Source organism: Macrobrachium nipponense, chromosome 42 (genome assembly GCF_015104395.2).
Source record: "Macrobrachium nipponense isolate FS-2020 chromosome 42, ASM1510439v2, whole genome shotgun sequence".
Lineage (NCBI taxonomy): Eukaryota > Metazoa > Arthropoda > Malacostraca > Decapoda > Palaemonidae > Macrobrachium > Macrobrachium nipponense.
The window spans coordinates 36,744,640-36,769,042 of NC_061103.1; the positions used below are offsets into that span (position 1 = coordinate 36,744,640).

A 24,403-nucleotide genomic window follows, 5' to 3' on the forward strand; every position below is an offset into this window, starting at 1 on the left:
GTAAATGTTCTAAGTTTTACATATATGGACCATATGCATGTTCTAACAGGTTTTCTCATAATCAGAAATACAATCATTACAGTAATTTAGTTAATGATGTAAAAATATCCAGCTGTATTGTTTACATAAGCATAAGAATTGTGTACAACAGAAATAATACTGAAAAGCTATTTCTCATAATCAGAAATACAATCATTACAGTAATTTAGTTAATGATATAAAAATATCCAGCTGTTTTGTTTACATAAGCATGAGAACTGTGTATAACAGAAAATGATACTGAAAAGTTAACGCTAACTCGCATACATTACCTTTCCACAAACATACGTTTAATTATTATTCCTGATGTTTGCAGCAATCAGCTGATTGGAGAACCATCTTCTGAAGGACTTTCGAAGGCTAACCAACGTGCCATGGCAGCAGGAAGAGAAGGCTTAAACTGTGAAGACGAATTTCCAGACTGCTCATCTGAAGCTCCAAGCACAGTACCATCTTCAACTCTTGATACTAGTGACAGAAAGTAAAAACATGATAGTCGAGATAATTTCCAAAATGCAGCAGTGCAAGTGTTTCAATGCAAACAAACTAGTACGTACTTTGCAAAAACAAGGGAGACCATGACACAGCAAACAAACTAGTTTTGCCAAAACAAAGGATACTGCAACACAAGATAAACAGAGTTTTGTCATAACACAAGAATAGAAAACCAAGTAATTGTTTGTTTGAAGTTTGACACACCTTGCCTAATAGAAAGTAGAATTATGTTCCAAAGACACCTAACATTTGTAAAATGAGGTGTGAGATTTACAACTATCCTATTATATTTAACAAAAATATGTATGGGACAGTTTCTCCCATAAAAATTTTCTTACAAAATTGCATTTTCAAGATCATGTAAATGATATATGGGATCAAATAGCAGCAAGTCATAGTATAACATTTATCATGATAATGTTCATTAGCAGTGACACAAACAGCTTGCATTATATAACTGTTACATCACATGTACTGACTTAGACAAACCGACTTAGACAAACCTGATGAAATTATTCACTAGTTGTGGACCTATTAATGGTTGAAAGTACCTCAAAAAATAGTGAAGGAGCAAATCGACTACAGATCTATTAAGTATTTAGCAACTAAGTGAGGTATCACAACTACATCAGATGCTTGTCTCTCATAGCTTTACATTATGGTCAAGTCATTTCTTGGAATGAAATGACATTGACATTACCTTTTACCAAAGTGGTTTGTGACGTCAGTTCTGTGAAAAGTGAATAATTTTGGCAAGTTTTGTTCTAAATATTTACAAGTTTAGCACTATCAAGCTCAAAATAATTGTATTTTCAAGAGAAGCAAGGCCAATTCTCACTGTATCTTTTATAGCTCTATTTTCAAGAGAGGGAAGGCCGATTCTCAATTTTGTATCTTTTATTATAGCTGTTTTACAATGATCTCCAAGTCTAGTTCTGAGTTAGGAATTTTCATGTTAAACATGGGGCCAATATTCAGGCATTTGTAATGTCAACTGCCTTTTCATTTTTATACTGATATATAAAATATAAATGGCTCATCATAAAACTGTTACTTTCAACAGAAAGGGCATAATAATTTTAAGGTGACTCATATTTAGTTGAAATGCTATAAAGGGCCTATATTACAAAATATATTAGAACTGTTCTCCGTGTCTCCTTCTATTGGTACTGTTATCGTTAATCTTTATTTAGGATGTATTAATTGGCATAGGTTAGTGTGCTACCAAGTTGCATCACAGTTTAAGGTTCTTAATTTAAGCAATACTGTTATTTTGTTGGAGAGCAGTTTAGAATTCAGACTGAGGACAGTCTTCTTCAAACTTTTGCTCCTATTGCAAGCTTTCATATTTTTATTCTTACACTGATTTACCTCGTCATTATCGCAATCATAAGCATTTGCAGTTTCTATTTCTTTCATGAACTTAATATTATTAGTTCAATATGACTTTTTTGCCTGTCATCATCATCATCATCATTCATGCATTTAATTTTCATAACTGTATTTATTAAACCATAAAAGATAACAGTACAGTTTACTTCCTATTTTTACTTCCTAATTTTGGTCCTTGAAATCTACAGGACCTCGTATACCTGGAAAACTAAAGTAATGTGAATATTTGGAACTAAATGAGTTTGCCCATTGGTGGGTATCCGATTCCCGTCTCCTGAACTAACGAAAGGATAGTCAATTGGGTACTCAATTATAACTTTTTCTGGTCAATCATCAGCTTCTGGATAAGACCTATCAAGTTAATGTGGTCTAGCACATGACCCAAACTTTGAAATGATATACTACTAATCCTAGATAAACCTAATGAATATGTAACACCATGTCTAATATCACAAGTGATATGGTACAAACAAAAGAATACTACTCTAAACTAATGCATAAGCTTAACAGTGCTAACTAAAGAACTCGACTATCTTAATGACAATAATTCAATATGATGAAGATAAAAAAAATACTCATGGTTTTATCAATGTGTTGGGTATTGACAGGTGTATAGGAGACAGCTGTGAATTTTATTGCATTCCTCTACCGTTTCAAAATCTAGTAAAATAGTGCTTGTATCCTGAACTTAAGTTGCTTTTAAGCTACAAGCAGATATAAACAATTTTGTATAAAATACAGCAGGTATGTTTTAAAAACAATGTACATTCACTGACAAAAATATTTCTATCATAATATAGTTTGCATAACTGAAATAGTACAACCTACAATTATACTATTTCCCACAGAGTAAAACCCTATGTGAAACAATTGAGTATCCATAAATTCCTTGCCAAGAGTTCAATGCAACTTATGCACAAAAGAAAAAAATAAATATTTTACCTTTTCCAGCAGTATGAAGAAGATAAGAAACAAAACTCCAAAAATATTGTCCATAACAGAAAGTTTTCCACACATCCTCACTCTTATGAAAGCAGATTGGTAGATTCAGATTTCCTTTACCCTGAAAGAGTGGTTTGTCTTCAGCAACATACTCACAAGCTGTTATTCAATCTTTTTCACTTTTCTTACTCATGAAAAATGAAGACAGTAAGCAAAGACTAGTGGATAAACAGCACGATTAAACAGATTACTCATGAAATAACCGAGTGTTTTTGAGGCAAACTAAAATTGATATATGTGGTAGAATTACAAGACTTCTATTGTGTCATTGGTTTCCATAAGTGTACGTATATAAAGTTGTTAACTGAAATCAAGAATTAATGTATATATTCTCCAATCTACAAAGAAGGAAAACATCCTCTGGTAAATTCTTGTTTTTTAACCATTTTTTAATCTTGGACACCCATATAAAAAAATAATCCAATAACCACTTATAAGTCCAGATTTCTCTGCATTACTGAGATTAGCTGAACAGCACAAAAGAGTACGATGTACATCACATCAAACATATCGCCCATCACCTGGCTTGTAACTTACTTTTTGCTATTGTGTATTTTTCCAGCAATGCACATATTCACAGAACCCTTAATTTCATAACGATCAAACATGAATTCTGTTTGTTAGGTCTTTTCTGCCTCCTCTGAAAAATTGTTTTATGGTGATAAAGTTACCTTAAACTTGACTCATCCTGTCTTCTGTTTTCACAAATACCAAGACGAAATTTTCAAGTCCATATAGTTGTTTCTATCACTTTCCTAAAATAAATTACAATTTACACCGACTATAGCTGCAGTGACATACTGATTTTACACTCACGTTTTAGATAAAAATGTTATTGTTATAATACAATTAAGTCTGTTCATACTTGCCTGGCAGATATATATATAGCTGTATTTTCTGAAGTCCGACAGAATTTCAAAACTCGCGGCACACGCAGTGGGCGGCCAGGTGGTAGTACCCATTCCCGCCGCTGGGAGGCGGATATCAGGAACCATTCCCATTTTCTATTCATATTTTATTAATGCCCCTGTCTCCTGAGGGGAGGAGGGTGGGCACTTTAATTATATATATCTGCCAGGTAAGTATGAACAAACTTAATTGTATTATAACAATAACATTTTGTTCATGCCACTTACCTGACAGATATATATATAGCTGAATCCCACCTTCGGATGGTGGGAAGAGACAGAATAGGATTTATAGGAAACTTAAATTAAGTAGATGATGTATATCTTGGTTCCTCACCTGTTAGCAAAGTAGACTCTGTGATTACTGTCACTTAAGCCTGCTTTTGCTTAATCAGAGTTGCCAGCCAGGTGAAGACCTGTAGTACTGGTGCGCTCTGGATGATCTGTCAACGGGGACGTGACCTCAACGTGACAAGACCATCGAGCCATACACATGAGGGCAACGAAGCAACTGACCACCACCTGACCAACTATCCAAAGACCCCTTGAATACTAAACTAAGGGATGGGAGATCTTCACACAAGACTCACCACAACCTAAAAACACAACAATAAAAACTAACCTAAACCTAACTAAGGGATAGGGAAAGAGCTACCTCCAGCCCCCAAGACTGTGTCTGCAGAAACGTATGGCCCAAGAGAATTACAGTCATAAATCGTTCTCACATCCCTTAGGTAATGTGAGGCGAAGACAGAGTTGCTCCTCCAAAAGGTGCCATCAAGAATGTCCTTGATTGACATATTCTTTTGGAAGGCAAGAGAGGTAGCGACAGCTCTAACTTCATGAGCTTTTACTCGTAAGAGGCTCAAATTAGTCTTCTGGCAAGATGAATGAGCCTCTTTAATGACGTCCCTCAGAAAGAAAGCAACAGCATTCTTAGATAAAGGTAACTCTGGTCTCTTCACAGAGCACCAGAGATTACCTGAGGGACCTCTTACCTCTTTTGTTCTATGCACATAGAACTTGAGAGCCCTGACAGGGCACAGGGCTCTCTCTGGTTCTTGGCCCACCAGACTTGACATACCCTTGATCTCGAAGCTTTTCGGCCAAGGGTTAGAAGGATTTTCATTCTTTGCCAAGAAAGTTGGGCTCAAAGAGCAGACCGCGTTGTCTCCTTTGAATCCCACTAGATTACTAAAAGCTTGTATTTCACTAACTCTCTTAGCCGTCGCCAGAGAAGTTAGGAAAAGAGCCTTCCTTGTCAAGTTTCGAAGAGACGCTGCTTGAAGTGGTTCAAAAGGACTTGACATTAAGAACCTAAGAACCACGTCAAGGTTCCATGAAGGCGGTCTCGTTTGGGGAATCTTTGAAGTCTCAAAAGATTTTATGAGATCATGAATGTCTTTGTTGTCAGAAAGGTCCAGGCCTCTGTGCCTAAAAACTGCTGACAACATGCTCTTATATCCCTTGATGGTAGGGACTGCTAATTTCTGCACATTCCTGAGAAAGAGCAGAAAATCGGCTATCTGGTTCACAGAGGTCGTGGAAGAGGAAACTCCCTCCTTTTTACACCATGCCCTGAAGGAAGCCCACTTCGATTGGTATACAGCTCTTGTAGATGCACGTCTTGCATTTGCGATTGCTCTCGCAGCTGCTTTCGAAAAACCTCTCGCTCTGGCCAACTTTTCGATAGTCTGAACGCAGTCAGACCCAGAGCGGAGAGGTTTTGGTGATACCTTTCAAAGTGAGGCTGTTTGAGTAGATCTTTCCTCCAGGGCAACATCCTTGGAAAGTCTACAAGGAAAGGCATGACCTCTGTGAACCATTCTCTCGCTGGCCACATCGGGGCGATAAGGGTCAACCTCGTCGTATAGTCTGAAGCCGCAAACTTCCTCATGACTTCCCCTATGATCTTGAATGGCGGGAAGGCGTACAGATCTAGGCCCGTCCAATTCCATAGCAACGCGTCCACAGCGATTGCTTCTGGATCTAGGACCGGGGAGCAATACAGAGGAAGCCTCTTGGTCCTCGACGTCGCGAATAAGTCGACCAGAGGACGTCCCCACAACCTCCAAAGGTCTCGACACACGTCTTTGTTTAAGATCCATTGTCGGTAGGATTTGTTCCCGACGACTGAGAAGGTCGGCCCTGACGTTTTGCACTCCTGCAATGAACCTCATCAGGATCGTAACCTTTCTTGTTTTCGCCCACAGCAGAATCTCCTTCGCCAGGTGAAACAAAGTTCTGGAGTGTGTTCCTCCCTGATTCTTCAAATAAGCGAGTGCTGTGGTATTGTCGGAGTTTACTTGAACAATCTTGTTCGTCAAACTCCCTTCGAAGAACTGCAGCAACAGAAAGATTGCTGCTAGCTCTTTGACATTTATGTGCCAGGCTACCTGTTCCCCTCTCCAGGAGCCTGACACTTCCTCCCCTCCTGGTGTTGCTCCCCAGCCCGCGATGGAAGCGTCTGAGAACAACACTAGGTCGGGGCTCAGAAGAACTAGGGACAAGCCCTCCTATAGTTTCTGTGGGTCGAACCACCATCTTAGATGGCTCTTTATTGGATGCGATATTCTCAAGATCGCATTGAGATCATCCTTGACCTTCCACTCGTCCGCAAGGAAAAACTGGAGAGGTCTGAGGTGCAGTCTTCCCAAGGAAACAAACCTTTCTAGCGATGAAATGATGCCCAGCAGACTCATCCATTCCCTCGCCGAGCAAGTTTCTTTCCCCAAGAAGGCCGAGATCTTCTCTAATCCTAGCCGCTGACGTTCCTGGGACGGAAACGCTCGAAAAGCCACTGAATCCATCTGAATCCCCAGATACACGATGGACTGTGTCGGGGTCAGATGCGACTTTTCGAGGTTGACAAGAAGTCCCAGGGACTTCGCTAGGGCTAACGTGAACTGCAAGTCCTTCAGACACTTCTCTCTCGACGAAGCTCTGATAAGCCAGTCGTCGAGGTAAAGGGAAACTCTTATCCCTGAAGAGTGTAGCCGCCTCGCCACATTTTTCATGACTACGGTGAACACCATTGGAGAAGTGGTCAGGCCGAAACAAAGAGCTCTGAACTGCCACACTTTTTTGCCCAAGACGAATCTTAGGTACTTTCTTGAAAGAGGGTGGATTGGGATGTGAAAGTACGCGTCCTGCAGGTCTAAGGACACCATCCAGTCGCCCGGTCTCAAGGCTTCCAGAACAGAATGAGGCGTCTCCATCGTGAATTTGGTCTTTTCCACGAAAAGATTGAGCCTGCTTACATCTAGGACTGGACGCCAACCTGACGACTGCTTTGGTACTAGGAAAATCCTGTTGTAAAAGCCTGGAGACCCCAGGTCCGCGACTTGTTCCACCGCTCTTTTTTCGATCATTTGTTGTAGAAGATCGAATAAAACTTGTTTCTTTTCTCCCTGATAGGATGGAGAAAGGTCTCTGGGAGTCGTAGAAAGAGGAGAAGTCTAAAAAGGGGATCTTGTACCCCTGCTCCACGATCTTGAGGGACCAAGGGTCCGTGTCTCTCTCTCTCCATGCTCCCGCAAAGAACTTCAGTCTGGCTCCGACTGGTGTCTGAAGGACATGCGTCTCACTTAGATGGCTTTGGTTTGAAAGAAGCTCTTCCTCTTGCAAGCCCTCTCCCTCGAGCAGCTGCTCTCGAGGGAGGAGCCCCACGAAAGGGCTTAACCTTCTTCGGCGGTCGTACAAAAGCCGAAGAAGTGGAAGGAACTGCCGGACTTCTCGAGGACTGGGCTAAGAGGTCCTGCGTTGCCTTTTCTTGCAAACTGCTTGCCAGGTCCTTAACCAAAGTCTGGGGGAAGAGATGGTTCGTAATAGGAGAAAAGAGCAGCTCCGCTTTCTGAGCTGGAGTAACTGATCGAGCCGTGAAATTACACAGCAAAGCTCTCTTCTTCAAGAAGGCCGTCCCAAAATGAGAGACCAGCTCCTCTGAACCATCCCTGACGGCTTTGTCCATGCATGATAGCACGCTGGACAGCTCCCCCAGACTGAGAGACTCTGGGCTTCTCGATTGCAGATCCAGAACTCCCAAGCACCAGTCTAGGAAGTTGAATACTTCAAGAGTCCGGAGCAGCCCCTTCAAATGATGGTCCGTCTCCGTAGGGGTCCAGGTCACTTTAGCAGTGGATAAAAGGGACCTCCTCTGAGAATCCAACAAGCTGGAGAAATCCCCTTGTGCTGAAGAAGGGATTCTCACACCCACGTCTTCTTTGGTTTTATACCACATACCTCCTTTACCGCTGAGTCTAGCGGGAGGAAGGGCGAAAGTTGTCTTGCCTTGATCCTTCCTTCGTTCCATCCAGTCTTGGAGTTTCTTGAATGCCCGCTTAGTAGAGAGCGAAGTCTTCATCTCGACAAACTCCGGGGTCTTACAAGTCTTAGAGGATGACAACTGCGAAGGAGGAGACTTGGGAGCTGCAGGCTGGAACTTGTCCTCGAAGGACGAACGCAACAGCCGCACAAGAACTTTATAGTCCGAGATTGAAGAGGCAGCAGAAGGTTCCTCTTCAACAGAGTCAGCAGGACTACTCAACTCTCCTTCTTCTCTAATCGGAAGAAGAGACCGCCTCTCCGGAGAGGGCGTACGTCTATCGGGTCTTGCCTTAATCAAAGACCCCCGATGTTTACTGGTAGAAGCCTTATCTAGGTTGTCTTCTTTGTGGTGTTTACCGCTCGAAGGAGGCAGAGCGTCCTGACGGCGATGAGCGTCCTTAGCGACGCCCGAGGCAGCCTCACTTGCAAGAGAAGCGTCCTTACGTTTCCTCAACGAAAAGGAAGACATTTTCTCAGGTATACGCGCCTGTGCGCACAACCCAGAGTCCTGGTGTACGTCTTCTTCTTGGCCGGAGTCCCCCAAAGCGTCCTGAAAAGCGTCCTGCCGAGCGTCCTGCCGAGCGTCCTGCCGAGCATCCTACCGAGCGTCTTCAAAAGCGTCCTGATCGCACTCAAAAGCGTCCTGAGCGTCCTCCCGAAAATCACGGCAAGCAGCCTGCCCATGACGTCGAGAGGGAACGAAAGCGTCCTGACGATCCATCTTCTTAGCGGGCGAACGAGATCGGCGAATCGCCGAAGGAGACGCAATCGGCGAAAGAGACGAGCGAGGAGAGGGAGAAGGAGACTGCTTCGTCCTCTTAACGGGCAGTCTAAGGTCCTTCCTCCGACTAGGCTCGACTGCTGCTGGGCGAGTCCTCTGAGCCATAAGCGTCGATAGCTGGTCCTGAAGGGACAAAAGAATGTTCTTCGTTGGAGAGGAACGAACAGAGGGAGCAAGGCTGATCCTGCGAGAAGACGAGGGGCGAGGGGACACCTCCTTCCTTCTCACAGGTGCAGCTACCTGCTTCTCAGGGATACGCACCTGTGCGCGCAACCCAGCGACCTCGTCGGATGAGATTTTACCTCTCTTCTGAGACGGAAAAGCGTCATAAGCGTCCTCCGAAGAAAGCGGCGATACAGGACGTGAAGCGTCCTCAACACGAAACGTCCTTTTCAGCGGACGAGAGTCTCTCCGAGCGCTCCACCCCTTGCGCGGAGAGGACGCTTCGGAGGACGAAAAGCGGTCCTTAAGGATGCGCGCCCGTGCGCGCTCCTTGACAGCCTGGGACTTTGCAACAAGGCCTGCCGAAAGGACGCCAGATCAGTGGGGAGCCCCCGTAACCCTCTTGCGGCTTTTGACATACCCCCTCCCTGATTCCTGGGAGTCCGATAGCGGTCTAGGCCTAGAGGCATTATGGGGCCGATCTGACGCCCCCTCCACAACACTAGGGGCACGATCACGCACTTGCACTGAGCCAGTTTCCAAGGCTTTCACTTTGGTCTCTAGAGTACGTAGAGACTCCAAAATAAGAGAGAGAGCATTACCTTCTCCCGACACAGATTCAGGGCCCGAAGGCAACACAGGTTTAGGAGATGCAAAATCTACAGGTGTTATTACAGGAGAAATATTATCACCCTTACCTTTGGTAGAACCACTCCTGGAGGAAGACCTCCCGATCCTATCGCGTTCTAATTTACGCCGATAGGAATCATACACCTTCCAATCATCATCGGCCAATCCATCACATTCATTGCACCGATCATCCATCAAACAAATATGCCCCCTACAACTCATACATACTGTGTGGGGGTCTACCGATGATTTCGGCAGCCTCACCTTACAATCACTCCTCACACACACTCTGAAACTCACTGCACTTGATCCAGACATCACGTTTACAGAAAAGCCAATCCAAAGTAAAAAAACGGTCCACTATCGCGTATGCCAATCCAACAATCCAAAATCAATACCAAAAGTCAATCAGATACTTAAATGCGAGTCAAATCCAAAAAATCCTGGGCGGAGGTCTGTAAACAGTAGTTTACCGACCGGCGACAAAAAAAAATATGAATAGAATATGGGAATGGTTCCTGATATCCGCCTCCCAGCGGCGGGAATGGGTACTACCACCTGGCCGCCCACTGCGTGTGCCGCGAGTTTTGAAATTCTGTCGGACTTCAGAAAATACAGCTATATATATATCTGTCAGGTAAGTGGCATGAACAAAACTAAAATTGGTTAATAATTTAAGTTTCCTCAATAACTTGACCAAAAGGAACCTCGTTCACCCAAGTTTTAAGTTAATACCTAACCATTTTATCTGAAGTGTTGCAAGTGAAAATTACTTTCTCATACCTCAAGTCATGCAATTCAGTGTTGCCATGCAATCATCTATAACATGACACCCACAAATAAATGAGATGAATTACCTCTAGTGTTAAACGTCAAATAAATCTTTTAAACTGAATTTATAAAGAAAAGCCCTCAAAAGTCCTTCCTTCTAATAATATGAATGTAACTCACTCAGGCCCTACTAAAGATGTCACAGACTGAGGAAAACTTCAACTGAAGCAGAGGGAGAATATTCAGTAACCTGATTTGGCCTTTCAAATTCAGCTTGCTGTTGCCCTGAGTTCAGAAACTCTCACTCAGATCAAGGACAACCTCAATTAAAACGAGAGGGAGACGGTACAGTGTTCCTGGTCTCCTCAAAGGACAGTGATGAGTGACTGGACAGGTTCCAGGAGACTTTAAGTCACAATTTGAAGGTATCAATGAACACTGAATTAGGTCTCCTTTCAAAACTTCGTGTCTAGAATCAGAAGGAAAACCACCAAGGCTAAAGCATAATGATCCTTTCTTCATTTATTAAGCAAAGTACAAACAAAGGAGGAGACAGGGTTTGTCCTTTTCTCCAAAAATACTTGCAATAAAAATATAAACAGAAGAACAAGTTAACTATAGTAAAAAAGGAAGGAAAATGTCTTCCAGTAATTTCTGACAATGTACTACTTTCAATCATCTTCCAATCATGGAAACCCATACAAAATACAGTATATGTAACCACTTTTTAAAACAAAACATCTAAAAGAAAAACTAATGTAAACTTGACAAATAAAACACCTACCTGTACCTTAGTCTCCAAAAGATTTCTCTGTATTCCTGAGATTTAGCTGAACAACATAGACGACGACATTCACATCTAAACACACTGCATGGCTTTAACATACTTTTTCAAACAGTGTATTTTTCCAGTAATGTACATCTTTGCAGAAACCTCCAATACCATAACTGTTAATTACGCATTGTCGTTGTTATTCATTCTGCCAACTCTGAAAAATTGTTATATGATGATAAACGGTTTTCTTAGATCATCAGTTTTCTTAAAGGTTAACTACCCTCTTCTGTTTCATATTTTCATACATTTCTATTCCCGTGTAAATGGTTTTGTCACTGAACTACATAAGTGAAAACATATGTACAGGAATATGATTATTAATTTCCTTTGATGTTTACAGCAAACCATGGACTTGTCTTTGTTTTAATACTGCTTATTTCTTTTTCAAATAGATAAAAATTGCTCCAAATGAGAAGTTAGAAAAAGCAACAAAATAAAAAGACTGATAAACTTTGCAAGCAAAATCTCATTCACTGCACAAACTGTAGCTATAATGACATTAAATTTACACAAATTTTTTACACAAAAACTAAAACTAGTTAATAGATTAGCAGTGATGCCAATGATCTGACTAAAATGGGCCTCATCCACCACAGTTTAAGGGTAATACACAACCTAACCATCTAAGGTGTGGCTAGTGATCTCCATTAACCTCAGCAATGCAATTCAATGTTGCTATGCTACTACTATCTATAACATGACACGTACAAGGAAATGAGATGGTGACCTATTTTCAGCTTTGACCCTCAAAATCTACAAAATCAAAGTCCAAAAGAAGCATTAAAAAGTCCTTCCTTCTAAATATAACCACAGTTTAAGAAAAATTTCACACCCATAAAAATGAACACTATTTTCCACAGCTACTGTGTACTATTTGAAACATAAAACCATGTTCTTTTGATTACATATCACAGTCATCCTGATAATATCAAGAAATCAATGACAATGTCAGTACACTTACCATATTGATCAATGATGCACAGTAGGGAGCTACCTCTCTATAATCTTCTCCGAGATGCCAAAATCTCTCAGGACCAGCACAGTCTAGCTATTCACACTATGAATGCGTTTTCACGATACCACCGATTTACAAAATAGTAAAAAATATGTAGAAATATCATAATCTGGAAGAGATGCTTAGCTTGCATAGTCACATTCTTCTTTGATGAACAAACAGTCCTCGTTCTTTTCGCTCTTTATAACTACCGAGTCCTCTTTTAGATTCTCAATGGATTTTTTACCTTCAGGTCTGTCTAGTTTGGCAGACAGAGACTCATTGCTGTCTATATCCTCCTCTTTAATAAAGATACTGTTTTCTGGATAGAGATCGCTCGGATCCTTATCGCTCTCAGAACCTGAATCCCTGCTGTCTTCATCACTCTTCCTGCCAATCAGTTCTTTGGAATTGCAATTTACAGCACTAATAGTCTGTTTCTCACTTGTATCTGATTTAACTTGTTCTACTAACTTATGCGCACAAACTTCATGCCACATTCGTGATCGCTCATTTGGAAAATACTTCTTGCAAACGCTGCACATGAATAATTTCTCTTTATCGCAAGGAAATGATTGAACTTCCTTCAACTCAGCAGAATGAGTACTCTTTACATGCATGATAATGTTCATTTTCTTCAGGAACACACGAACGCAAAACGAACACCTGAACTTCTTCATGTAGCAGGCTCTATTCTCCTGATGTTTTTTCAAATAACTCTCGCTTGTGAATATCCTTCGACAATCGGGACATCTGATTGGCTTCTCTGCATGCACTTTCATGTGTTGATTAAGACTATACTTGTTAGCGTATCTCTTTCGACAGATACCACAAAAATGACTAGAGTCATTTTCAGAACACTCCTGGTCATCCGACTTGGACTCGAGCAAGGCTCTTTCTCTGTCATGTATCAAACTATGGTCCTTCAGGCCTGTCTGCCTGCTGAATCCTCGGTTACAAACTGTGCAAACAAACGGTTTCTCTCCTGTGTGGACTCGCAAGTGAGCTTTGAGGCTACAATTGGAGTTGAATTCGATTCCACATATGGAACACTTAAACACCTTCGTCTGTGAGTGTCTGAGCATATGTCCCCTGAAGGATCCCAAATGATGAAACACTTTCCCACAGATGGTACACGGCATCTCTCTTCCCTCATGAACAGTCTGGTGCATCTTAAGGTCGTACTCCAAGGAAAACTTCTTGCGGCAAATGGAACACTGAAAAGGCTTCTCCCCCGTATGGGTTCGCAAGTGGGCCTTCAGATGGCTATTTTGGGTGAATTTCCTGCCACAGACCTCGCAGTCCAGCAAGTTCTCGCCTGTGTGAAACTTCAAGTGCTTTGTCAAGGTTCCTTTTGATGTATATCTTGCTAGACAAACACCACACTCATAAGGTTTGTCACCAGAATGACCAGACTCATGCCTCTGACAGTTCGCTTTTCGACTGAACGATTTCCCACAGATGCTACAACTATAGGGCTTTATGCCAAAATGCGAGCGAAGGTGGATGTCCATTGATGCTCGACATGTACTTAAAATACCGCAGTGCTCACACTTTAGGGATTGTTTCGTCTCTGCCATGGTAGTAACCAATCAATAATCAGGACGTCTAATGAAGGCTTTCCTTAGAGGTTGTCATCTTCAAAAAGGTGTAGCAATCCTGACATTTATTCTGTCTTCTTCCCTCCTGAATGTATGGCTGAAAAAATTCACATAACTTAAAATTTCAATAATACATGGTACACTGCTTGGCAAATTTTCACATTTTTCAAGTCAGATAATGAATTAGTGACTATTGTTAAATTCTGGCAAGAGCATAATTGTATCCTGGTATATCTATGCCTTTTATAACATTCTAAAAGGGTTTGAGAGATGTAACAGGAGGAAAACCTTGCAGTTTCACTTTGAAACAATTGTTAGGAGCAGGTGGAAAGAGGTTGCAGCTAGGGGCCAAAGGAATGCAGTTAAGGACCTTCTGAAAGTGTACCACATAGGTGCACTGACAGCACTAACCCCCCTAAGGGAGAGGGAGGAGATATGGTAATCTGTTCCTGGTCTGCTTAAAGGACAGTGATGAGTGACTGGATAGGTACTAGGAGCCAAGTCACAATTTGAAGGTATCAATGAAGACTCGATTAGGTCTCCTTTCAAACCTTTGGTCATAGAACCAGAGGCAAAACCACCAAGGCTAGAACAAAAACCTGAATGAAGTGGGCTAGGATGTGAAGCTCCCATCCTGTGCTGACTTCTAACAGACAGCATGGAACCTGACAATACCAAGCACAAGAATGCAGTCCTGCTTGTGGAGCCACAATTATTGACCTCTGGCTGCACCTGGGCATGGCTTATTTAGTAAACTCTGAGGAACTGGTATGTTCAATAATCTGGGTAAGTGTGCATAAAGATCCTGCTTTGTTCAGCAAGGTAAAAAGAGAGGATGAATCAAGGTCAGTCCTTTTCTCCTAGAGTACTGACAGAAAAGGAAATAATGAATTAAGAAATAAACTCAGGGGTGGTCCTTTTCTCCAAAAATACTGACAGGAAAGGAATTTGTGGAGCAAAGAATAAACTACGACAGAAAATATAGAGGAAAAAATAAGATAAGATAAAGAGTAAAATAAGTAAAATAAATGTGACAAATAACCAACAATTTCTGAATTTTACTAAAATCATTTGTTAATTATACCAATATAGTGTGATTTATTTACATAGGTAGAAATATTCACAGAGATAATTTGTGAAATTAAAGATAAAATTTGAGAAATTCACAGATTAAATTTGAGAAATTAGCCATCTTTTGCTTATACTACTTTGACATTCATCCCCGAAGCCCTGATATTATATAAGATGCCCTTCGGAACTTTTCTGTAGTTATCAGCAATTCCACTAGTTTGAATTTTTGAAGTTTCAACAATTCAACTTCCATACAAAATTGGGAAAATCATTTCACAATATTGTCAAAAGATACATAAAACTTCAAGTGTACCTTAGTTTAACAGACCAATGAGCTGATTAACAGCTCTCCTAGCACTGAACCTCCTGGGAATTAAGGATATTGGGTACACAGGTATGGAAATAGAAGGATGTCAAATATTGTATCCACTGAAAACTTGATCGGCCATTTAGGATTCATAAACCTAGGCGACGCTAGGATTACCATAAATATGATATTGTTAAACTACAATAAAGTTTTGTACATACTTACCTGGCAGATATATACTTAGCTATAGTCTCCGACGTTCCCGACAGAATTTCAAATCTCGCGGCACACGCGACAGGTAGGTCAGGTGGTCTACCTTACCCGCCGCTGGGTGGCGGATGTACGAACCACTCCCGTAAGCTTGTCAGATTTTTCTCTTCCACCTGTCTCCTGAGGGGAGGCTGGGTGGGCCATTAATCGTATATATCTGCCAGGTAAGTATGTACAAAACTTTATTGTAGTTTAACAATATCATTTTTGTACATGAACTTCCCTGACAGATATATACTTAGCTGATTGGCACCCTTGGTGGAGGGTAAGAGACAGCTCAATAATACAGGTAAGACGGGAAACAACTAATGTTGTAGGATATAAAAACCTTGGTTCTCACCTTTTCAGGATGCAGACTTCATAGATACTATCTCTGAGTCTGCATTGCCTGGAGAGCTACAGCTAGGACGTGACCTGATGCTGAAAGACTCTCGGATCTACCACTGGGTGATGTGATCCCCTATTGTGGTAGAATCCAAGTCGGATGCTGTTAGAGGGACCTTGTCCGCTTACCTAACAGATCCTTACCACTACCTCTGCAAGGAGCCAAAACCCACCAGACCACCTAACCAAAATACAAAGGGTTAATATTACGACAAAAAGAGGTGCCTCCTGCAACCTCTTTCAGACAACCAAAAAACAACAATATAAAATATGGGTAACATATAAAAAATTTACACAGGATAAGTTTCAGCTCCCTGCCCCAGCACCGAATCCGCCGATACGAAAGGACCCAAGCGAAGCATTTATCATATGTGATTTTTACATCACTAAGGTAGTGGTTTGCGAAAACCGATTGGCATCTCCAAAAAGTCGCCTCCATCAAGTTCCGCACAGACATATTTTTTTCTGAATGCAAGCGAAGTTGCGATGGCTCTCACCTCGTGAGCTTTCACTTTCAGTAGTCTAAACTGATCTTCCTTACAGGCAACATGTGCCTCTGTAATAAGGCTTCTCAGAAAAAAGGAAAGAGCATTCTTCGACATGGGCCGAGTGGGGTCCTTTACGGAGCACCAAAGTACATCTTGATTAGCCTTAAGTTGTTCCTTCCTCTTAAGGAAATACTTCATAATTCTCATAGGGCAAAGAGTTCTTTTCAGGCTCTTCCCCTACTAGAAAAGATAAACTACGAACTTCAAAGCTCCTGGGCCAAGGGCGTGATGGGTTTTCATTCTTTGCAAGGAAACTTGGAAGAAACGAACATACCATAGAATCTTCCTTAAACCCTACATTGCCCTCAATAGCTTGGAGCTCACTCACTCTTTTAGCTGTAGCTAGGGCCAAAAGGAAGATAGCCTTCTTCGTCAAGTCCTTGAAAGAGGCTAAGCCAGGAGGTTCGAATCTAGACGATCCAAGGAATTGTAGGACTACGTCTAGATTCCAGTTCGGTACTACAATGAGACGCTTAATGGTTTCAAATGATCTAATAAGATCATGCAGGTCCTTATCATCGGATATATTTAAGCCTCTATGCCGAAATACCGCCGCCAACATACTGCGGTATCCCTTAATAGTTGACACAACCAGATGACATTCTTCTTTGAGGAAAATAAGGAAATCCGCAATTTGGGTCACAGAGGTTACTGGAAGAGGAAATGTTCTTCCTCTTGCACCAACGTCTGAAGACATCCCACTTTGACTGGTATACACGCAAGGTGGAAAGGTCTCCTCGCTCTTGGCGATTTGCTTTAGCAGCTGCTGCTGAAAGCCTTTCGCTCTGACCAAACTTTGGTTTGGACAGTCTGAAACCAGTCAGACTGAGAGCGAGGAGATTTTTGTGGTACCTGTCGAAGTGGGGTTGTCTGAGTAGATCGCTCCTTAGCGGGAGCGATCTTGGAAGGTCCACCAACCATTCCAGTACCTCTGTGAACCATTCTTGGGCCGGCCAAAAGGGAGCGATTAAGGTCATTCTCGTTGAATCGGACTCTACGAACTTCTTGATAGTTAGCCCCAGGATCTTGAAGGGGGGAAACGCGTAGACGTCGAGTCCGTTCCAGTCTAGAAGAAGAGCATCTATTGCTACTGCCTCTGGATCCGATATCGGAGAGCAGTAGGATCCAGCTCTTGTTCTTTGACGTGGCAAAGAGGTCTATGTGTGGCCTGCCCATAACTTCCACAGGCTCTGGCATACATCCAGATGAAGGGTCCACTCTGTGGGAAGGACCTGATCTTTCCTGCTGAGGAGATCTGCTCTTACATTCCTTTCTCCCTGCACGAAGAAGGTCTCTTGCTGTCTCGTACAGGGAGAAGGAATGCGTCCCCCCCTGTTCCTGATGTATGCCAGAGCTGTAGTGTTGTCCGCGTTGACCTGCACTACCGATCTTCTGACTTTGGGCTCGAAAGCCTTCAGAGCCAACCACACAGCCATCAACTCCTTTCTGTTGATGTGCCAGGCTACCTGGTCCCCCACCCAGGTACCTGACACTTCGTTGGTTCCCAGAGTTGCACCCCACCCCATGTCCGACGCGTCGGAGAACAACACCAGGTTGGGGGTCTGTGATTGAAGAGACAGTCCCTTCGCAAAGAGGTTGGGATCTGTCCACCATAAGAGATGTTTCTTGATGTCCTGGGATAACGACAGGGAGAACGTCAAATCCTGAGAACGACGACTCCAATCCGATGAAGAAAGAATTGGAGCGGTCTCAGGTGCAACCTTCCTAGGGAAACGAATTGCTCCAGAGAGGAGAGTGTCCCCCAGCAGACTCATCCACTCCCTCACTGTGCATACTTCTTTCCCTAAGAAGGTTGTTACTCTCTCGAATCCTCGGGCTATCCTTTCCTGCGAGGGAAAAGCCCGAAAACTCAGAGAGTTCATCTGTATCCCGAGATACACACACTCTTGCTCGGGAATTAGTGATGACTTCTGAAATTGACGAGAAGTCCCAAAGCCTTCGTCAATTCTAAAGTTACTTGTAAGTCCTTCAAACAACGATCTTCTGAATTGGCCCTTATTAGCCAATCGTCGAGGTACATGGATATCCTCACCCCTTTCAAATGAAGCCATTGAGCCACATTCCTCAAAATCCCGTGAACACTTGAGGGCCGTCGAGAGGCCGAAACACAGAGCCCTGAACTGAAAAATTTTCCCCCCCATCATGAATCTGAGAAACTTCCTCGAGGAAGGATGGATCGGTACGTGGAAGTAAGCGTCCTGAAAATCCAAGGAAACCATCCAGTCCCCTGGACGAAGCGCTGCCAGCACTGATGAAGGCGTTTCCATCGTGAACTTCTTCTTTTCTACGAAGAAGTTCAGGGCGCTTACATCCAACACCGGTCTCCATCCCCCTGAGGACTTCGGAACTAGGAAAAGGCGGTTGTAGAAGCCCGATGAATGATGGTCTGTCACTAGTTCGATAGCCCCCTTCTCCAGCATCTGATCTACTGCTAGATGGAGAGCTTGATTCATGATGGGGTCTCTGTACCTGGCCGTCAGTTCCCTTGGATGGTCGTCAAGGGAGGTCTTTCGACGAAAGGGATGAGGTAACCTCTCCTCAAAATAGAAAGGGTCCAAGGATCCGCCCCTTTTTGGGCCCAGACTTCTGCAAACTCTAAGAGTCTGGCGCCCACCGTTGTTTGAAGGACTTGCAAGTTATTTGGGGGCTTTAACAGACTTGGCGAAAGTCTTACCCCTTCTTGAAGGTCTACGACCTCTAAACTAGAGGTTCTTGATGAAGATGGCCCCTCGAAAGGGTTCTCGAACACTTGCCTTTTCCTTCTTAGCCTTGGTAGGAAAGGAAGGGCGAGGTTTTCTTGCCGACTGTGCCAAAAGGTCCTGGGTGGCTTTGGCCGAAAGTGACCTCGAAATGTCCTGCACTCGATGTTTCGGGAACAACTGAGTAGACAGAGAGCAAACAGCAAAGAAGACCTCTGAGCATGGGAGACCGACTTCGTTAAGAAGGAACAGTAAACCGACCTCTTCTTCACGATGCCGGCCCCATAAAGGGAGGCGATTTCACTCGCTCCGTCTCTTACTGACTTGTCCATACAAGACAAAACACACATAAGATCATCTGGTGAAATTGACTCTGGCACTTCAATTTTCTTGGCTAGGACTCCCAACGACCAATCAAGGAAGTTAAATACTTCTAGCACTCTAAACATACCTTTGAGCAAATGATCCAATTCGTTCATTGCCCAAGTCGTCTTAGCAGAGTTAAGGGCAGTTCTCCTTGTCGAATCTACCAGTGCCGAAAAATCCGAATCAGCCGAAGACGGTAGACCCAATCCTAAGGGCTCTCCTGTTTCGTACCAGAACCAGCGCGTCCTGATAACTTCGAAGGAGGAAAAGCGAACATCGTTTTCGCTTCTTCTTTGGAAGCCATCCAGGAACCAAAACTCCTCAGTGCCTTCTTCATAGAAAGAGAGTTGGCTTCATCCTCACACAGAAGAACTCTTCGCTGTCTTCGCCGTTGAAAAAAGTGAGTGAGGAGAAGGAAGGAGCCGTAGGCGTAAGGGAATCCCCAAAAACTTGTAAAAGTAGCTCTGTAAGCTTCTTGTAAGAAGAGACAGCAGCAGAAGTGTTCGGTTCCTCATCCGAACCTTCTAGGACGTCTTGTCGAGGCGAGCGCGGAAGATCCTTAGGTGACGAAGGGATCCTAGCAGGAGTTGAGCGAGAGGTTGGAGAACGCCCTCTCTTAGAAGAGTTCACATCCACTGGAGAACGATGAGAAGATCTGGGAAGTATACGATGAGACTCCCTCTTCGAGGTATACGGAATCTCAGCCGAAGGAGAGGTAGGGCTCCTACTCCGAGAATTCTCGGAAACATCCGCAGGGCGCTTACGAGGAGGCGAGCGCCTACTATACTCTATGCACCTATCCTGGGGCGAGCGGCTGCCAGGAGAAGAGCACGCCTATCGAGAGCAGAGCGCGTTCGCGCTGGCTCTCCATACCTGTCCAGTTGCGTACGATCAACGGAAGTTCGACTGGAAGGCGAAATGCGCCTACTAGGAGAAGGCTGCTTGCGCAGACTCTTGACGTCTAACAAGAGGGTAACATTCAGGGAGAAGGGCGCTTCAAAACTAACGAGCGCCTACTTGGAGAAGGGCGCTTCCGGGATTCCTGGTGCCTACCAAGAGACAAACGGTCAGGAGAAGTGCGCCTAGAAGCGGGAGAGCGCCTACACGGAGAAGGGCGCTTGAAAGACTCTTGTTGTCTGCCCTTAGGAGAATAATCAGGAGTATGACGCCTTAAAAGAGACGAGCGCCTACTAGGAGAGCTATGTGCAGTAGGCTCTTGGCGCCTACCTTGCGGGGGAGCGGCTAACGTAGGCCGTCTATCATGCACACGACTCCTACCAGACTCTAGATGCCTGTCAGGAGAGAAGTCACGATCCGATACTCGAGGAGAGTGACATCTGGAAGAAGAACGCCTACTTGTATAAGGGCGCCTTCTATAATCTTGAGGCTGCTGAGGAGAAGTCTCACGCGAGGGAGTGAAGAAATCGCGTGATGAGTAGGTGCAGTGCGCTTACCGGAAGCGGGAATCCAATCTGGAGAAAAAACTTCTTTCTCCATAGAGCGTCCTACCGATGTTTGGCGCCTTGAAATTGAAAGAGAGCCAGGCGAGCGAGGGCGCTCACGGCGAGTGAGGGCGCTCCCGCGAGCGAGGGCGCTCACGCGAGCCCCACCTTCATACGAAACCTCCCCATATGAAGGAGAACGATCCTCTGAAGAGCGGCGCCTAGATCTCTTGATCGGAAGAGAAACGTCCTTCTTCCTACGTGATCTAACTGCTAGAGAGTCTGCTAGCGCCGTGATCTGAGCTTGAAGTCCCGCGAGTACTCTCGTAGGAGAATCTTCTAATTCTTCCTCGGAAGCAGCGCCGAGCGCGGAGCGCGAGAAGAAGAACGATCACAGGATTTCTTGTGTTTCTTCGCCTCCACCGACGATTCTTCCGGGAAAACCTCCGGACTAGAAGCCAAAGGACTGTCAGGGTAGCCTTCCAAGCCCTCTTCAACGGGCGCGACGCATCCGGGGAGTTCCAACCTCTCTTCGGAGAGGGAGACGACGAAGAGGAGAAGCATTGGCGTAGGAGCTCCTTCTTGTAGCGATCCGAGGCAGCCTGGGAGCGTACTTCAGGATCTGGCCGAGGGAACGCCTGACCGGTGGGGGCTCTCCCTAGCCCTCCTGCGGCTTTCGACTTTCCTACTCCACTGGAACTGGGAGTCTGGAAGAGGTCTAGGCCTAGAGGCACTAAGGAGCCGGTCAGACGCACCCTCCACAACACTGGGGACACTGCACTGATCACTAACACTCTCCTTACCTTCCAACTGACGAATCTTCTGATCCACAGAACGATTCTTGGCTTTCAGAGCTGCCGCCTCCGAAGGCGAATCTCCGGCTTCGGTGCGGGGAGCCGGGGCTGCAACTTGGGAAGAAGGTTCTAATTCTACGTTAGTACTATTAGGATCCACATCCAACTCACTCATTCTAGATCTGCTAGAACTTCTAGAGGAAGCCTTACGCACTCTATCAGTTCCAACTTCCTAACATAAGAAGAGAGAGCCTTATATTCTTCTTCATTCAATCCCTTACATTCACTACAAGGGTTAGCAAACGCACAATCATTCCCCTGCATTTCATGCAAACCGTGTGGGGGTCTACCGAAGCTTTCGGCAACCTCACCTTACATCCTTCATTCACGCAAACCCTAAACAACACCGAAGTTTAACTACCGATTCTAGATCAGACATCGTTAAAGAAAATCAAACTCAAAATCAAACCGGTCCACAATCAGCGTATGCCAAGCCAACAAAGCGAATACGTCACCAAAAGAAGTCCAAATTAACTCCAGGCAAGCGAGAATCGAAAAACTATCGAGAGGAACCGACAACAGTTGTTATCGTTCCCGCGACAGAGAAAAATCTGACAAGCTTACGGGAGTGGTTCGTACATCCGCCACCCACGCGGCGGGTAAGGTAGACCACCTGACCTACCTGTCGCGTGTGCCGCGAGATTTGAAATTCTGTCGGGAACGTCGGAGACTATAGCTAAGTATATATCTGTCAGGGAAGTTCATGTACAAAAACTTACCATCAGTAAAACCTAAACTAAACAAATAGAAACATACGTCTAGGGTATAGGCTATATAATTATCTCAAAAAACCTACTTTTTTGTCATTTCCTCGACTCCTGTCATTTCGCTTTCGTTGCCCTTTAGCAATATTGGTGGCTCTGGGTAATAACTCCACATCAGGTATTTCTTTGGAAGTTATGGTTTCCTATAGTATTTGGCTTGCTTATGAAGGCTTTACTGTTACCTTTTGGGGGTCGACTGTAAGCAACACCCAGGGGGTGGTACTTAACACAGCGAAATACATTTGACACCCCAATCCCTAGTGGCTGTCGTAATCTCAGTGCTGTTCCTTTCAGTCTGCACGGAGTTATTACTTTGAATTACCGCAATATTCATTATATTAGGCCTACTGCATCGTTTGCTATCGTATTGTCGTTCATCAAACTACTACACAAAACAGGGTACAATAGGCTGAATGACTATAGGCGACTTAATCTATTAAAATAAATGAGTTAGTTCAGTTTTACCAACATACAAGTTAGGCTATTCTACAGAATAGTTCCGCACGGACTGCAAGGAACGTAACCGCAAATACGACATTCACTAGTGATTGGGGCATCCAATGTATTTCGCTGTGTTTAGTACTGGCCCCCGGGGGGTTAATTACACTCGTCCGAATAAATATTACTTAAAATTCTTGTTCAGGAGGTAAAACTGCATAGAAAACCGCAACTGTCATAGTCTAGGCAGCCGTGGAATAGTACTGTAGATCTACCATAAGTTATGATATTCAATTACTAGGTACTGTATTAGGGGTAGGCTATAAACCCAAGAATAGGCCTAGGCCTAGCGTCTTCCATTTTTTTTTATAGCCTACGTTTGAGACCGTTTTCAGTACCCTCTGTTTAAATCTTAAAATTTGGCCTTCATTTCTAACTTTGGAGAAAATACTTACTTCGAAAGGAGAGTAAAGGTCTTTAGCTCCGTTTCTCACCAACAAGTCGTGACTGATGCCCATCTCCGGTGTCAGGACGCGTTATAATGTACTTTTTTGGAGGGTGGCAAGCGTTGATTGTAGGTGGCCTGTTTGGCCTGCCGTGGTGTTTTACCCTATTTTGTCTTTCAGCGTCTGTCATTCTTTATTAAAGTTATTCACTGCATTATCTGGTCTTTTATTGATCTTTCATGTGTCTTCCATCGAAATATAAGCATAAAGACCAGGCAGGCCGAGACCAAAGCATAACACCGGCTCCTCGTTCATTGCAGGCCTAGCCTAGGCCTATGCCGGTAAAACGGGATGTATTTTGCCTGTTTAGGTATAAAGCCTCAAAATGGTTCATTATATATATTTATTTACCTATAAATAAACAGGCCTAAGATAAACTACGATGATGATAATATAGTAGTTAGTACCTTAGTCTAACCAAATTAGGTAGTAGTAGTAATAGGAAGGCATAGGTATACGTCTAGGCCTACCTACTGTACACTTCAACACTTCTATAAAAAAAAAAAAAAAAAAAGACTTTAAACAAATGTCTATGGTTATACACTCTCTATAACCATTCTATAGGTCTTTTTCGTTTGTAACGAAATATAATAAATGCGTAATTTAAGTAACAGATTAATATATTCACCCGTGTTTACCTTCTGGCTGTCAAACGGCAAATGACAATGTTTACCTGGCCTACGTCTCTACGACTTAAACACTGCTTGTTTAACGAAGTTAATTATCAATTCCGTCATTTCTTTGGTTAATAATTATGTAATTGAGTGTTTTAATTTAAGATATTTTTTATTATAACT

The 24,403-nt window shown here is 43.5% G+C and overlaps 2 protein-coding genes across 8 annotated transcripts in view; one reads left to right on the top strand and one right to left on the bottom strand.

The window, feature by feature from the left end:
* LOC135213122 (uncharacterized) overlaps nucleotides 1–2,071 on the top strand; it is a 42,956-nt gene extending 40,885 nt beyond the window's left edge. Inside the window, exon 9 of the mRNA XM_064247028.1 lies at nucleotides 356–2,071. Within this exon, the coding sequence (XP_064103098.1) occupies nucleotides 356–524 (169 nt within the window). The 3' untranslated portion in view covers nucleotides 525–2,071. The remainder of the gene's footprint in view (nucleotides 1–355) is intronic.
* Nucleotides 371–24,312, bottom strand: LOC135213123 (zinc finger protein 883-like). Of its 7 annotated transcripts, none has more exons than XM_064247032.1 (4): nucleotides 24,245–24,312; nucleotides 12,303–14,033; nucleotides 11,291–11,495; nucleotides 371–507 (listed from the first exon to the last, which is right to left on the bottom strand). In XM_064247032.1, the coding sequence occupies exon 2, from the start codon at nucleotides 13,913–13,915 to the stop codon at nucleotides 12,479–12,481; it is 1,437 nt and encodes a 478-aa protein (XP_064103102.1). In that variant the 5' UTR covers nucleotides 13,916–14,033; nucleotides 24,245–24,312; the 3' UTR covers nucleotides 371–507; nucleotides 11,291–11,495; nucleotides 12,303–12,478. The 7 variants fall into 7 exon arrangements, with proteins under 7 accessions (XP_064103102.1, XP_064103103.1, XP_064103101.1 ...); XM_064247033.1 differs by having other exon boundaries at nucleotides 373–507; nucleotides 11,297–11,495; XM_064247031.1 differs by lacking the exon at nucleotides 371–507 and adding an exon at nucleotides 2,892–2,989 and having other exon boundaries at nucleotides 11,297–11,495.
* Between the last annotated feature and the right edge of the window lie 91 nt (nucleotides 24,313–24,403).

Bases quoted from the DNA above. Each gene is read 5' to 3' on its own strand.
- LOC135213123 (XM_064247032.1), bottom strand. From the start codon at position 13,915: ATGGCAGAGACGAAACAATCCCTAAAGTGTGAGCACTGCGGTATTTTA.